General features: G+C 26.9%; 1 protein-coding gene across 1 annotated transcript; it reads left to right on the top strand.

Moving 5' to 3' along the window:
- Window positions 1-1674: 1674 nt before the first annotated feature.
- On the top strand, window positions 1675-15667 carry LOC135929041 (kinesin-II 95 kDa subunit-like). The gene is made up of 22 exons (XM_065465532.1): window positions 1675-1842; window positions 1882-1983; window positions 2028-2152; window positions 2251-2576; window positions 2785-2864; window positions 4766-4835; window positions 6860-6952; window positions 7048-7180; window positions 7366-7453; window positions 7916-8011; window positions 8881-8939; window positions 10196-10341; window positions 11159-11251; window positions 11429-11536; window positions 12100-12219; window positions 12919-13037; window positions 13118-13330; window positions 13503-13656; window positions 13787-13880; window positions 14327-14440; window positions 15116-15203; window positions 15281-15667. Exons 1-22 carry the CDS (start codon window positions 1763-1765, stop codon window positions 15339-15341), a joined length of 2562 nt encoding a protein of 853 aa, XP_065321604.1. The 5' UTR covers window positions 1675-1762; the 3' UTR covers window positions 15342-15667.
- The last annotated feature ends 1978 nt before the right edge of the window (window positions 15668-17645 follow it).

Below are 17645 nucleotides of genomic sequence, written 5' to 3' on the forward strand. Positions count from 1 at the left end.
TTAATAACGAAATCCAAAATAAATTTAAAATTAATATTTGCATACCAAAAGGGTAGATTTCGCATGAACTGGAGATTATCCTGTAAAAAAAATGAAATGGATAATTTTGGAAATAAATTTCGGGAAAATGAATCTCAATTTTAGAATTAATAAAAAGCATATCAAAAGGTTTTAGGTTTCACTTAAACAGGGGAATATCCTAGAAAATATTAGTGAATATGATAATGAAAAAATGTTATAAAAGAATAAATAATGATTGGCAAAGAAGAATGGGGAAATAACAATTTTCCAGCAGAATTAAAATGGGAAGAATGGCGGAATATGAAAAATGGATCATGGATAATGGCATGAAAAATTATGGGAAAACTCGGTAGCTATGAAAAAATTTTCCTGAAATTGAATATATGTAAAAAGAAAAATATAACCTGAATGATCAGAATAGATTAAAATTTTGAAATGAAAAAATATCTAAAGGAGGTTGATATTCTATAGAATTAATATAGTGAAATATTTACAGAAAAACGAATAAATATTTGTAATCTATTAAGAAAAAAAATATTTGAAAGATTAAATATGGTTAAAAGAAAGAAAAAACATTGTGATATGATATATGGAAAAATCACAATTCTGAATGCTTAAGATTCTAATAATGGCATTCAAATCTGGACAATGATTGTATATTTCACATTACCTGGCAAATTGAAATGGGAGTCATTTATAGTTATGGACGAAATCTCAACAAGGATCGAACGCGGATAATGGTGAAGATGATAATGAATAGTAATAAGAATGATTGACTTTTCCGCCATTCCCTTTGATGTAAAAAATGATGTCTGATTTAAAAATTTCATCGATGGGTATAGTAAAACATTAAAAGAATTAAATTTAAAAAAAAAAAATCCCAACTCAAATTTTTAAAGGTAGTTGTCGGACCCCCCCCCCACCACTCTCCTGTGTATATGATGAGAGTTATATTTTCTCAATTTAAAATTAAAAATAGAATGTTATAGCAACAAATATTATTTTCTCATTAGAACCCTCTGGTCTTTCGCCCTGATAGTCAAACTAGACCCGATAGAATGGCCCTAGCTAATCCTTTGTATTGAGGTAAACCCCTTGCTTGTCTTTTACTAGTTAGATATTGCCGGATTCTTTTCCACATCCCGAGAGCATAATACTCCTAAACTAATAAATATATCCCTCTACACAACCTAATGTTTTATCTGGTGTTTTCACGCACTTTATATGGATTTCAAGCCCCAAACCTTTTCAAAATGATAGGGCAAAAACTAAGACAAAGAACATCCATCGAAATTTAATAATTCAACTGTAGTTCCATACATGGATCATTGCATTTTAATAGACTTATATATATATACATTTTTATTTTACTACAATAAATAAAATCAACAAAATTAAAATAATAAAATATAAATACTACTCTTGTATTGTAACACACATCTACGAGAGTAGTTAAATATAAACTTATTATATATATAGTGATTATCGATTTATTTATTATTTATATTCAATGATGATTCTAAAATATGTGACTATAGCTTTGAATTGCATATGCATTGTACAAAAATGCGAATATCCACCCCCTACAAACTTTATATTTTTTATAGTGGAATATTATATTATATATCTCATATGTTATTTTAAATTTTAAGAAAAATCGATTTTTCAAAAAATATTTGAAATTATGAATATATTTTTAGGAGTTTTAGTTAAAGGTGATAATCAAATGGTTTCATAAAGTATGGAAAAGTCGGAAAGAATAAAAGTGATTGTTAGGTGTCGACCTATGAATAAAAAAGAAATTGATAATGGATATAAAAAGTTTAATATAATGTTATTTATATACTAAAATTATTAAAGCATAGTAAAATTACATCCTGAGCGAGGGATGATTAAATTAAAAAGGAATAAATCAAATGAGCCTGATAAAATTTTTACATTTGATGCTGTTTATCCTCCTGAGTAATCATTTTTTTAATATATTTTATTTAAAGGTTTTATTATAGATCTAAGCAACAAGAAATATATGATGAAAGTTTTAGGCCATTAATAGATTCAGTACTTGATGGGTTTAATGGTACTATATTTGCTTATGGACAAACTGGCACTGGAAAAACATACACTATGGAAGGTTTTATAATTATGGATAATTTGAATAAAGTTATATAATTAATATCTAATGTATAGTCACTCATAACATATATTTATAATTTATTCTCTAAATATTAGGTGATCTTAATATACCTGAATTAAAAGGAGTCATTCCTTTGTCCTTTGAGCACATATTTACTCATATATTTTCTCAAAGTGAAAATGAAAATGATAGCAACAAAAAATATCTTGTCAAAGCATCATATTTGGAAATTTACAAAGAAGACTTGAGAGATCTCTTGATTAGCACATCTTTAAATGACAATAAAAGCAGCAACAATAACATTTATGCCTCTAATATATTAAAAGATAGCTCAATACTGGATACGTCAGCCAATAAAGTCAGGAAAAAGCTAGAAATTAGAGAAAAAGGAACAAATGAGAATCAGGGTGTCTATATCAAGGTTGAATTGAAAATTTGATACTTTGTAAAAAAAATATATAAGTGTTTATGGTAAATCATATAACCATTTAGCCTCTTGAAATTATATCTTAAACTCAGCTAGATTACATTAATTTTAATATTTATTACAATTATACTTATCAATATTAAATTTTCAGGCTTGAAAATATCCTAATAATTTTATATATATTTTTGCATGAATTTACTAGGGGTTACATTCAATTATTACCAAAAATATGGAAGAAATCCAAAATGTCATGATGTTGGGAAACAATAATAGGACAGTTGGGTAGTATATTTTAACATTTTACTATTATCTTGATGAAACCAATAATATCAAATATATTTAAATCAGTGTTTTTATTTGAATAAAAATCATGATTTAATTTCTTGTTTGTATTTTAAATTATGATTATTTTTTCTTTTAAATAAAATATTTTATTCTGAAATTATATATTTTGACATAATAAAATACCTATGAAATTTTAACATTTTTTTAATTTAAGGAGAAAGAAAGAAGTGTCTATTATTCCAGTTTGCCCTTATTAAATATTGATATTTAATTTTGGCTCTGAATATTTTTATCAGGAACCTGGAGAGAACCTTAATAAACTGTTAAGCCATTATAAACCCTTATTAATGTCTGAACTAGTGTTGTTAAATGGCTCATTTTAAGCCTATTTATAAAAACGGCTAACTCAGTATTTTATACAGAAAAATACTATGCAAGCCTGAAGATTTTGCTCATAGATGGTACAAAAGTCTAGACATCTATTCACGAAATCTGGAGACTTAAGCAATTTTTTTCTGCCTTAAATATAGTTAGCCATTTTTCTAAAGCGGTTCAAAACGAGCCATTTAACAACACTAGTCTGAACCAGTAATAATTTTTTCGTATGAATAAAATGTTATTTTAAAGAGGCAAAACCTATTTGAGCCAAAATAAAATAAATAATTTTACATTGTTTTTATTTGCATTCTTTTCCTTGTGGCATTACATAATATCCGCTTTGTTTTAAAGTGTCAATCCATATAAATATTAAATTATCAAAATATTTGATTAATATCTATGAAGTTTGTTATTAATTTTTTTTCACCATGACTTAAATTGACCCACAATCTAATAACTGCTTCTTATATTATTAGAGCCATACTCTTATACTCTCTATTTTAGTATACAAAATATCTAAATATTCAATTCATAAATCTTGGTAAATAGAAATGTTTATATGAAAAGAAAAAAAATATTTTTCTGTTAAGAAAAGATATTAATCTAAAAATGAAAAATGATTATCTGAAAATAAAAGATAAAAGATAAATTTTAATCTGAATTGAAAAATAGTTATCTGAAAATGAAATTTTTTTTAAAAAAAAAAGAAAAATACTTTGAAGCAAATAATAATTCTAATTTTAAATAGTTTCGAACCTTTATATATGACCGTTCAGTTCCATTCCTATTTTGTATTCCGTTATTCTCGTTTTGGTTTCCTTTTATACAAATATGATTTCGAAATTAATATCCGTTTGATTTTTTAATCGACCCATTCTGCTAATATGTTTTCTATCGAATCATGAATTTATCCCATTAATTAGTACTACTCTACGTAACTTTAAGGAGTTCTACATTAAAGTATAGAGGTCGAATGTTATAATATATATATAAAGATACATGGACGCAACCCATTAGATGATTTTTTTTTACATATGTCATATTTTTATTTATATTACTAATTCTACATTATATAAATTTTTTTTAATATTGATTTTTAAATTGAAGAAATAAAATTTGGGTTAAAAAAAACATTGAACACTTAATTTTAAAGAAAATTTAATATATTTTAAATATAAATTAATGTAATGTTAAAAACCGTTATTATAGTTATTTTAAACGGTTCTAACATATTTATAATGGTTCGGTTTATACTTTTAAAATTATATATATTATAGACATGCAGGCCCGTCCGGCCCGAGTACAGGGGCCGGACCTATTTTAATTTTATTAAATATACCAAGGTCAGACCTAAAAAACTTTTTATAAATACCCGCGCACATGTTTTATTTTAAAAAAACTCTTTCTTTTTCTCTTTTCTTTATTTATTTATTTCCTCTAAAAGAAAGAAAATGGTACTTCTGCAAGTATATGAATATATTTATTTATATTAAATATATGTTTAATAAATCTATTTTAAGGGCTACGAATATGAACGAACACAGCTCTAGATCTCATGCAATCTTCATTATCACAATCGAATGCAGCGAAGTATTATTCATTTAGTCCCATTCCTTAACTTAACACTCGTGAATTGTGATCATTAACAGTTTGGCCCTTTGCTCATGTTAAAAACAAATTTTTGACTAGTTGATAGAATTCGTTGGGGCCTGAGTTTTAATAATCACCTGGGTAGTGAAGATCAACGGTCCGACCCTATCGGTCATAGACCGGACTGGACAGATAGACGAACCGATATTTTTTAAAACCACAGTCCGGACCTGTTTTTTTATTTTTTGTGGTCCGGCCCGTGATCCGGAGCTTTTATTAATATTTTTCTTCATTATTTAATTAATATTTTTCTAGAAGAGTTATTTTAGTTTTTGTGAATTTTTAGTTCATTTTTATTTTTGCAATATGAAGACCATAAGTTTTTCAAAGAAGCATTTCACTTTTAGTCCCAATAAACAAAAATTAATTTTTATCATAAAATTGAAAATATTTTAAGAAAATAAAAAGGCAGGTCTGGACCATCATTCCGGTCCGAATGCATCGGTCTGGTCCGGACCAAAGACAGAACTGTGACCTTCACTACACCTAAGAGAGATTTACCTTATCTCATTGGTTAACATTTTTAAATCTAAAAATAAAATAGTTTATTTTTAAAAACATTATTTTATTTTATTTTTATTTACATAACAGAAAGTGATTAAAAATAAAAAAAATCTCCATATTCTCTACAATTTTTTTTAAAGCAAATTTAGTAAATACTTAGAATTGTTCTTTTAGAATGCAAATTTACATCACTGCTTTTTTTAAAAAATAATTTATTTCCTTTCATCAGGAATAGTAAGCCTAAAAATTTGCATATCAGATATTTAGACTTAATTCTAACAATCAGGAATTTGCATTTTTGTCACTTGATCATTGTTATAGAACCAGATTCAAGTGCAATAACCTATATTTTTAAATACATAACTCTCCAAAAAGGGTTTATTACAACAGAATCAAAATAATTATATGATTTCTTTGTTATCTGATTACCAATGGTGCTACACAACTATAGTTGCACTAATTATCAAATTGGATTTAAATTGATAATTATTTTTTTGAATAGAAATCGAGATTTAAATCAATTCACACATTTTTGTTTGTAATTTAAAATGTATTCGTTTATGTTTTCAATATTTTTGTTAATACTAAGATTTAATTCGGATACAGTTTATAAATATTAATTTAATTTTTTGTAAAATTCTTAATTATTAAAATAGTCTTGTTAACAATAATATTCAATTTTTTAATTATAAATAACAGGCTAGTATTGGCAAATTTTAAATATTGGACTGAACATTAAATAAAACGGTTTTAGTAAATTCAATATTGTTTATTTAACTTAGGATAATGCTCCATAAAATAGTTAATTATGTAAATGCATGTTTCATTAACAAAACTTTCCCTAAGGAGATATGATACTTTCCTCTAAAGAATAATATTTATTTTTTTCTAAATTCATCTTTATTTTATTATAACATTTGATTTTAATCAACCTAATCACCGTCGCATTGTATAAATATATACAAACGAGGAAGATAGACTAAAGCTTTTAAATATGACACTTTTTATATAGCATATGTAAATGAATGAATGAAGCAATTGCTCTACTATTGCGCTGTATTGAAAAATGAAGGGAAAATTCATAGTTTCTAAAATATAATTTGAAGTTTACAGCCAATGGCAAGGGTTACGATGATATGTGCCAATAATTCGGCATTCACTTTTTTGATTTATTTTCGTACTATCCTAAATTTTAAACACAATTCGACTATTTAATGTAATAGTAAAAGTTAATCAGTCCTTCTCTTTTTTTTGATTATACGGACATATCGCGTCAGTGGTACGCTTTACGAAGAGTAGAACTCATAACGTGGATAAAGTAACCGGAACGGACCGGTACCATATCAAAACTGCTAGGAAAACCGTTAACGATCACGACTCATTTACGATTCGAATAATAAATTAATGTCTTATATTAAAATATAACAAATTTTTTTTATCTATCATATATAAAAATGAAGAACGATGCGGATGGAAAAAATCATATAAGAGTTGGAAAATTGAATTTGGTTGATTTGGCTGGCAGCGAAAGACAATATAAAACTGGAACTAGCGTAAAAAAAACATTCTCTTTTTTTACTTTTCTTTATTTCTTTCAGTCATTTTCTAACTCTGCCTTTTCTCTCCCCCCAAAAAAACTTAATTTTAGGGAGAAAGGTTCAAAGAATCGACCAAAATAAATTTATCGCTCTGCGCTTTAGGAAATGTTATATCCGCTATTGTAGACGGTCGAAATTCCCACGTGCCTTACAGGGACAGCAAATTGACCAGAATTTTGCAAAGTATGTACGTATTTATAATATACACCATTTTCCTGGTGGATTTTATGGAAATAAAATAAAATGCGGTGAATCAGTGTGAAAACGAATAAATTAAATGGAATGGAATCATTAAATAAACTAGAGATAAATAATGAACGGAATTTATAAAATGAGGACCAGATAACAATTTTTTTTTTATGTCAAAGATTCTCTGGGTGGAAACTCAAAGACCATAATGGTAGCTAATATAGGACCAGCCGATTTCAATTACGAAGAGACCCTGATGACATTAAGGTTTTCAATGCTATAAATTTTTATCAGAGTTCTTCAAAAAAATTTGAGCAAAAAAGAAAATATCTTGAAAGATTTTTTATGTGATATATTTTACCATTCGTGGACCTCGCGCTCAGGGCCCAGAACACAACAGAGTTGACAAAAGTTAGGTTATATAACGACACTTCCCATAACCTACCTTATTACTGTTGAATTTTGATTAAGCACTTTCTTTTTATTTCTCCTGCTTTTATTTATTTAATAATGAGTGTGTCAATTATATAGATAAGAATCTTCACAACGTAATTCTCATTATTATCAGCCCCCCTGATCAATATTTTATTATTTCTGCGATTTAATATATTTTTACGTATTGTTGATTCCATTATTTTTGTGGGATAGTCAACCTTATATCTTTTTCATTGCCATAAAAAAATATATTATTAAAACATATCTAACCCCTCTGCCTCCTCTCAACAAAAGATATACTAACAGAGCCAAAAATATAAAGAACAAACCGGTAATAAACGAGGACCCAAAGGATGCCACGCTTAGAAAATATCAAGAAGAAATTGAGAGGTTATTTTTTTATTAATACCTATTCCTTATTACTTATCTTTTATTTTTTATAATATTTTTTTAATACCTTGGAGCGGATGGTTACTTCTCGAGATTCATAAAGATATAAATAGAATTTTCATATACCATTGGCGAGTGGGTTAAAAGCTTACCTATCGCTGACCACTAGGATTAGAATCTAGAAGATATATGCTTAGACACAAATATAAATTCTTATATTCTGTTTTATTTTGTTTTACCATGGGTGGTGAGTTTAAATACTACTCACTGCAGATCTTTAGAAAAAGCTTCAAGAAAGACATATAGGAAATTCATTTATAATTTTTTTGCAACTATGCATGGACGAGCGATCGGGTTAAGAACCTGCCCATTGCAGATTTTTAGGGGGAGCCTTTAGAGGCTTTAATGACTTTAATAAGAAGTTCATATAAATTTTTTTGAATTTTTTTTTAAAAAAAATAGCCGGGCTGAAGACCGGATTAAGAACCTACCCGTTGCTAATTTTTTACAAATAATAAATTATTCCTTTTTTAAAAAAAATCCATGGGTGATCGTATTAAAAATCTGCTCATTGCTGACCTTGAAGAGAGCTTTTAGAGGCTATGAACTCACGAATCCATTTGTATCTATTTTTTTTGAATTTTTTTTTTAAATCCATGGGTAAGCAGGTTAAATCTCTGACTATTGCAAGCCTCAGAGGATGCTTCAAGAGGCTATAAAGGCACAAATAGGAAATTCATTTATTTTTTTTAAAAAAAAATAAATACATTTTTCTTTTGTTTTATCTTCTCGTTTTTTTCTATATTTATTTTTTTTTTAAATTTTTTCTCACATTTTCTTCACGTATTTATAAACGATAATAAAAATAGGTTGAAAAAAATCTTAGCCGACAAAGTTCGAGATAGCTTCAAGAAGAAAAAGAAAAAAGGTTTTCTTTAAAATCTAAATTAAATTATATTTGTCACATGATTACGCTGCATCCGTCTAAACCAACGACATATTATATTTACATAGACTTACGATTCATTTATTAAAATACATTTTGAAACGTCTTAGAATAAAAATCACCTGGTGGCACACCATTTTTGTTTCTTATATATTTTTTTATACCGAGAACGAAAATGCCGTGCCACCAGCTGTTTGATATGAATCGTAAGGCTATATAAATATAATATGTCACTGGTTTATCACTATATTATCATACAGGTTGTCAATTAAGAATCTAAAAGATTTTATTTAATTTATTTCAAACGTGAAAAGTTAATAATTGATTATAATAATGTTACATATTCCATTTATACTAACTTTTTAACATTCAAATTTACATATAATATTAAAGTGAAAAGTTAACAATGAATAATTTAATTGATTCGTAGTTTTAATTATATGTGGCTATAATATAATATATTCTTTATAATTTGCAACAACCTTCTATTTTAACATTATCTATTAATTTTAACTAAATAAAATTTTGCATATTAAAACTTTTTAACGATACTCTCGACACCCTTTCCCTTACTCCTTCATCCTCGATCTTTTCCGTTTCTTCGTTATGTTCCTGCATTTCCTTTTCTTGTTTCTTCATGCCTTGTCCCTTTCGATTCTTTTGTTATTGCTAATGTCACTTCGGTATAATTTCTCATTAAATGTGCTCCTCCACAAGCCTAACATCTTCTCTGTCTCACCTGCCAGTATGGTGCCCTATCTCTTCGTTTATCTATTCCTCGTGCTCTTTCTTGTCTATCATGTCTCTTGATACATCCTATTACCCTCCTCTCGCTGAATTAGCCCAATTTTCTTGACTCTTTAGATCCATCAATTTCTTTCACTTCAATCTTTATTATTTTGTTTTCTATTCTCACGTATGAAGCCATCTATCATAAAAATTAATATTTATATCATGTATTATTATTTTTTCGATATTTTAATCCACATCACTTCATTTACCGATTGTCATTCTGAAAACTTTTTTTTTCCTCGATCACTTCATTCAAAACTCTTCTTTTTTCCTCTAAAACGTTTTTCAACTACTTTTTCCTTAAAGGCCATTTTATTTTTTATACTTAGTATATTCATAAGATTTCATAGTTTAGTAGATAGAGTAATCAGTGATGATGACGAGTTACTACCCCCCCCCCCTTTCCCCCTTTTTCTTTTATCAGTGATTATTCATTTTTTTTCAAGGTCACCAACTAGCGAATACGGAATTATTCTCCCCACCAATTAGCTCCTCTTCTGACCCCACCGACGAATCTCGAATGGCAGAGAGAATGAAAATGCTGGAACGAGAGAGAATGGACGTCATCAATGACCATAATATGATTAAGGAGGTTTTTTAAAAAATTTAATATCTTATTAGATTTTAAACTTCAACCCTTTATTCTTTCTACATAGCCACTCTTACCCAGAATAAAGGGATTTCTTATCAACATCTAAATGTTATCGTTACATATTTTACCAGAAATGCGTAGATACTTTTAATCGATATTCATGGTATTGGATACACCAATATCCAAAATGATAATTAACCATCATAAATTTAGGAATGAAAATTTTTTTTTTAACCTATATTAAGTCACGAATTTTATAAAAAACTTTATCTAACTATTATTTCCGAAAGGATAAAATTTAGTAATATTCATCATAATAAAAAATTTATTATATTAATAAATTTTATTTTTTGCCAATTAACACCAAATTATAATAATAATTATTTTTTGGTATTTGTATCGGTTTGGTATCAACAGTGAAAGTATTTGTATCGACTTATAAGGTACTATGATCGTGTCCTATCTCGATTTATACTTTGTTCATTCAGAAAAGAAGCTTGGACATCATTAAAAACAAACAAATATATATTTTGATAATAAGGCAATGGAAATATTTAAAATACGCTTAAATATGGTTATTCTAAAGATTACTATTCAGAACCAATTTTTGGGAAAAAAATAAATAAATAGGACACCTGCCTATCAGTTCATCTCTAAGATATATACAATATGCGCCTGATCTAATTTTGAAATTATAACCAATTTAAAATTTTATTAATTTAAAAGAACAGGATATGCATTTACTTAAATATCAAATTTAAAGAATGTATCAATTTTTATATAATGCTTATGATTACCAGAATTATTTTATATTTAGGAGAAGGAAAAATTATTAACTCGGCTGGAGGAAAGAGAGAATGCCTTGTACGAAGAGGAAATGGCTCAAGCTAAATTGATCGAAAGAATTAAAGTTTGTTTTTTATACAATTAAAAAAAATTAAATATTATAAGAAAGAAAGGAAAGAAAGAAGGAAGGAAGGAAAGAAAGAAGAAAAAAAAGAAAGAAAGAAGGGAGGAACGAGTTAAAGGCAGCGACGATTTTATCTGCTTGATATATATATTTTTTTTGAAAATTCATTATAAAAAGGAAATCGAAAGTAAATTACTCGGCGCAAACTTGGACATCATAAAAAATCCTCTTTCTCAGCAAGATAAGGATTTGGCCGAAAAACGCAAACAAATTGCCGAGGAAAAGGTATTAATTTTTTTTATATTCCATGTTATTGGTGAAAACCTTTTATAATCTCCTCTTGGGCACCTAATTTTCTTGACCGCTTTATGTAGTTTACACCTTTCCAAGAATGAAAGAAAGAATTCTATCTGAAAATTCTTTCAACAAAACTAATGTTTGAAACTAAAACTCTCAAAAACCGGGACAGATATTAAAAAAAATGAAATTAGAACTTCTAAGCCCTTCTTTAAATTTCCTAGAAATTGGAACTAGGAGCATTTTTTCTGAGATTCTAAACTAATCAACATAATTTTAGCTTTTGGCCGAATACTAAATAAGAAGTTAAAACTTTTCAGATCAAATTTTGGGATGAATCCATTTGTTGATCATGATATTCCTATTTGTAGAAGAGGTGACTTTTGGGAAATTTTATTACCTTCTAATAAATAAAATAACACCATATATTTTTAAATAAATTTTAAAACTAAAAATTAATAGAAAAAAACAAATTATTAGCTAAAGAAATATATAAAAAGAAAACCAAAATATATAATTTCCTCATTTTTTTTTACCTTTTAACAATTTAGAGGAGAGAAAGAGAGATTTTGCAACAACTCGAAGCGGCCGAAGAAAACACGCTCGAAACGAAAGAAACTTTTCAATCTCTCCAGCAAGAAATCGAGATAAAGACCAAAAAATTGAAAAAAGTTTTAAATTTTATTGTTATTATATTAATTTTACTTTTCCTTCTCCCTTTTTCTGAAAATGTTTTCCAAAAAAAAACAATCAAATTAGAACGGTTTTCTGAAGCCATTTTTTTTATTCTAAAAAAACATAACCTAATTTGTAAAAAATATTTAGCAAATTTATAAGAAAAATTTTGTATAATAAAGCTTGAAATACCATTAAATTAATTAATTTTTATATATGTATATGCACAGAGTTTTAGATCTTTCACGGTGATAATCGCAAATTTTTTTTTAAAAAAAAATAATTTTTGATCTAAAAGACTTTAATTTTGCGGTCTTCAAAGATTTTTTGCTCAAAATTTTAGGCAAAAACTTAAATTATTTTTCAAGGTGTTATTTATTTATTTTTTTAACATTAATTCTTTGCGCACGCCTCAAAATTTAAAAAATATATGATTTTTGCTGGAAATATATTCTAGCATTTGTAGAAAACCTACGTTGATATTTAGAAAAAATTTACTACGAACTTTTAAACTTAAATGTTCGTTTTTTTTTCATATTAAAAATAAAATTGTCTGAAGTTCATAGGGTAGGTATCCTAAACATACATTTTTTCAGTAAAAAAAATCAGGTTAAAGAATTTAAAAAGCGCCTAATGAATGATTTAAAATTGAAAAAATAACATTTGACACTTAACATAATCATCATTTTAAATAGTTATTCAACAAACTGCAAAGTTTGAATAGCGAAAGGAAAGACCTCAAAGAAATGAACGATAAAGAGATGCAAGACTTGATCCGACAACAAAAGGAAATCGTGAAGGAATCCAAATTTAGGTATATATTTATATTTTATATCTCTTCTTTTATTTGTCATATCCTCTCATTTCTAAATTTTCAATTTAATTTTTTTTAAGGTTGATGGTTATCGAAAATTTTGTTCCACCGCAGATCAAAGTTAGGTTCCTCAAATTTTCTATCTACGACGAAAACAGGGAGGAATGGCTTCTCGTTGACGATAAAAGCCTCGACCCTAAAAATCTCGAAAATAATTCTCTCTCTAAGAACAAAGAGTTTATGGACGATGTTATGAGCCTTTCCTTCTTTTCGGACATTAACAAGAGATTGTTGTAAATATCTATATTTTTTTTATCTTCTTCAAGTTATGATATTTCGCAGTTGTTTAATATTCAAAATTTTTAAATAAAATATGATAATAAATAGTTGACCTGACGTTTAATACTTTTATTTTCTACGAACTACAATTTACTTTGAAAATAAAAATAAATTCTTATTTCGCAGACGATACGACGATGAAGGCATCATTAAAAGACCACTTTCATCTCGCGGTTATCATTACAAATCAGTATTGCCCAATTCCATAGTCAGAAGAGAATTAGCCAGAGTGATAAGAGGCAAAGGCCAGATGTCGATCGAAAATCGTGAAAAATATTTGGTATATATTGTATTGTATACATTAAAATTACATATCATCTATATAGTAGTAGAATTGTAAAATTATTACGAAAGAAAGACAAGAGAGAATGAGATTTATAATTAGTATTCTATTATATAAATATATATAGCCCTTCAATACGTTCCCCATTTCTTCTCCTTTAAGCGGGCTTATCCGCCCCGACCCAGTTCGTTTAGAGAAGCCTGTCAACGACATCAATCACCGTAAGTTCTATATAGTATAATATAACTCCTTTTTTTTAAATTTAAATTATAACAGCTATTTAAAACTTAAAAGTTATATTTCCGAATTGTTGACTGATATATTTAACCCACTACAATATTTCCTTTTATAGCAGTGTTATAAATAACAATTAAAACTATTTCATTTAACCTCAAATATGATTAATAAAATTCAAGCATACCTAGCTCAAATTTAGCAATGACCACCATTTTGTATGAGTCAATCCTCAATCTCATAATTAATTTTTTATAGACCTAGGTTTGAATTTGACAAATTAAATATATGATTTCAGAAGAGCTATATTTACAGAACTTTGATACCATCGGGGAAGGGGGGTAATTATTTTCCTGCTTTATTTCGTTTTTTTTCTTTTGACAATGAAAAAACTTTTTTGCTCTAAAATATCATGATTCTTCTACACATTTAGCTAATCAAGAGGAGAACGGCGCAACGGAAAAACGCTCTATCGAAAACAAACCTAATAATACCCATATCGTGGACGTGAAATTACTCATGGCTATGTCTAATTCTATTGGAGATGGTATGTATATATCAATTACATGCACTTTATACGTAAAATATATTACATCTTTTAAAGGTATAAAATTTAAGAAAGTACCAGAGGATCTAAGCCTAGAATATCGGCTATTGTCTGCCATGCCAACTTATCAGCAATAAAAGCGGATATGTCTAATCATCCATTAAATAATAGAATTGAATAAAAATTGACATCCGTCGTGACTGAATACATCATTCTAAAACATTATGTTTGGTTTTTTTTTGAAATATAGATTTCTATTATCTTTTCATCTTAATTTGAATAATGTCCTTATATACTGGCATAAATTTCTGTTAGTTGAGTAATTGGTTCACCTTTATTTATCTCTGTTAGTATAATCACTAGTAATATGGTTAACATTTGGACTCACATTATATTAACATTCTCCTACATCGATTAGACTCAAAAATATGCCATTTGTTTTAAGAAAAGAATTTTTCTATATTATTACAAATCAAATCAATAAACTGTAAATAGATAGTAAAATCAACATATCTACCCCTTTCTAAAAGCTGGAATGGACCAAAGTTCTGGATTTTTCACATGAGTTATTGCGTATTTTGTTTTTCTGGATATTTGAAAATATTTTTTAAAACAATTATTTTAAAAACTTAATTATGATTTTCCAAAATATAAAATCAATATACCTTTTTAAAGAAAAAACCAGGAAAAATAATGATAAAAACAAAAATTTGCCCGCCGTTTTTAGATGCCAAGACACGGAAGAGGATAATGTTAATCCAAAGTGAGTATAAAATACTTTATTATTCGTTTTTTGCGTTCGATTTGATTAAAAAATATGTATTTTATGTTAAAAAAAAGAAACTTGCGACAGTCCAAGGATATTCACGGGAAAAAAATAAAATCCAAGAGAATACGGTAACTCTCAGCTATTTTTATCTCGCAATTTTAGCATTCCTTACATTATTACTCATCTATCCAGCTTTAACCGAAAATTTTACTTACCATATGTTCCTTTAAAAATAAAACTTAGTTACTTAGATTAAAAATTATTTTGAGATTTCTAACGTTAAAAATTTTTTCCCAACCATCATATTACCCTAATATCTTTTTCATTTCTTATATCTTTGGACTTTAAAATTGATCCCGAAATTGTATAATTTATTATATAATTATTTTATCTAGTCTCAATATTAAGTAATATTATGAATTATTTTTTTTAAAAAAACTTTTACGTATATTTAAGATGAATCTATATGTATTTATTATGCTTTTTTTTGCGAATCAATATGTCAATTGCTGCTCGCTTATTTATTATATATTTATTTCAAATGATTATTTATATGATTTATATTTATTTATACAAATGACCATTCTCTTAAGTTACCTTTAAAATACTCTAAATATTTGTAAAGTGCAATCTATACACATTCCCCCTTTTTAAAAAAAAAAATTGTAAATTAATGTATAAAAAATTATTAAATTTTATAATATTGGAATAAAAAAAATATATGATTTATTTTAGGGAAATGACACCCGTGCAAACCTGGAAAACTGCCATTAAATGGGGTTGAGGGATAAGAAGTAGATATATTCATAAAATCCATTCCTTCTCGAAAATTTATTTAAAAAAATATCTTAGACTCGTAAACTTTAGAAACATTAACAAAAAAGAAATAAGCTATTTTTAAAACACCATAGTTCCTAGGAAATTAGAATTTATAAGATTAGATCAATATTTAAAAACTTCTGAATTTTTATTTTTGCGAATTTTTAAACCAATTTTAGGACACATACTAGAGCAAATTTAAACAATAAAAATTCATCCAATTATATATATATTAATTACTCGCACTTTTGTTAGAACCGGTTCCTTGAAAATTTTTTTAAAAAAAAGGATTCCAAAATTTGGTATCAAGTTATTTTGGTCAAGGCAAAATATTTATTACCTTTTCAAACCTAATTTTATTTAACAATTTGGTTTTCAGCTAAAATATCACAAAATATTTTAGACCTAGACGAGGTTTTTATAAGAAAAATCATGTTAAAATAATTATTCCTATTTATAAAAAAAATAAATGCGAGTTTTCTCGCGATTTTATTGTATAATTAATCCCGTTTCTACAGAAATGTAGTGGGATATCTTCCTTCACCCATTTCCCGTGATATGTACCTACTCTCATGGAAATGGCGAATGACCGGGGTTTTCCTGTAGATACTAGGGTATGAAATATAAAAAAAATTGGTGGAGGGAGCTGATTATATTATTGAACGACGCTTTGAGATAAAGTACTGTATGTCATTGTAGTAGAAAGTTTAATCCATTCAATAAGAAAATAATCATATTTTTTAAAAGTAAAAAAACTAAGGACTTGCCTTGATAAACATTTTTTTATGTAAAATATTTTAAAGCCAGTTTTAAAAAAAATAGAGGTGCATTAAATAACTCAAAGTAAGATAAAATAAATTTATTATAGGGTAATAGGCGTTTTCATACCATAATAATGATAAAGATGACTTATAAATATTCTAAAAAAAATGGCTACCGAAATGATTAATGTAATTTTTAATGGAAATGATATAAAAAAAATTGATCAAAGTCTTTCTAAAGCTGTATAATGGCGAAGGTAAAAGTAATTCGGGTCGTCATGAAAGATGTTACTAATTTAATCAGAAATGCGCCTACACCAAATATCAGTATGTCTTATGTTTTATATTTTTATCAATAACAAATCAAACATCTAAAGTAATGTTGTTATTATGTAACTCTTGAAATTTTTCTCGTTGGGAGAAAGGTTTTGACCTCTGCCAAATCTCGAGGCTTACATAATATTGTTTTAGCTAAAATCTTAATAAAGCCGTTTTTAAAAATCGACCTGTTTAACAACAATAAGAAGGTTATTTTTAACTTCAATTCCTCTCATCTATATTTCATGATATCAAATAACCTTCCTTAAAATAAGTTTTTTTATTTTGTCATGATATAGTAATTTTAAATTTTTATTATAGCTGGAAATTAATTTTTAAATGGGAAATTATTCGGTTAAAAAACTTTCATTCTAAAAGCAATAAAATTTAATTTCAGAACATCTGATCTGTAATTATATCCATTTTCATTCAGTAAGCTGGATAAAAAAATAAAAATTAGTTTAAGAGTGCAATGTTAAGTTAATTTAGATAATTGAGGTTTAAAGATTATTTTACAAAACATGAATGTTATTTTAGC

This window comes from Gordionus sp. m RMFG-2023, chromosome 4 (assembly GCF_954871325.1).
Source record: "Gordionus sp. m RMFG-2023 chromosome 4, tfGorSpeb1-WG-v2, whole genome shotgun sequence".
NCBI lineage: Eukaryota > Metazoa > Nematomorpha > Gordioida > Chordodea > Parachordodidae > Gordionus > Gordionus sp. m RMFG-2023.

Excerpts from the sequence above, each read along its gene's own strand:
- LOC135929041 (XM_065465532.1), top strand. The coding sequence starts at position 1,763 with ATGGAAAAGTCGGAAAGAATAAAAGTGATTGTTAGGTGTCGACCTATG. Across the intron at positions 2,577-2,784 it reads ATCAGGGTGTCTATATCAAG|GGGTTACATTCAATTATTAC; the intron begins GTTGAATTGAAA and ends TGAATTTACTAG. Across the intron at positions 10,342-11,158 it reads ACCATAATATGATTAAGGAG|GAGAAGGAAAAATTATTAAC; the intron begins GTTTTTTAAAAA and ends TTTTATATTTAG.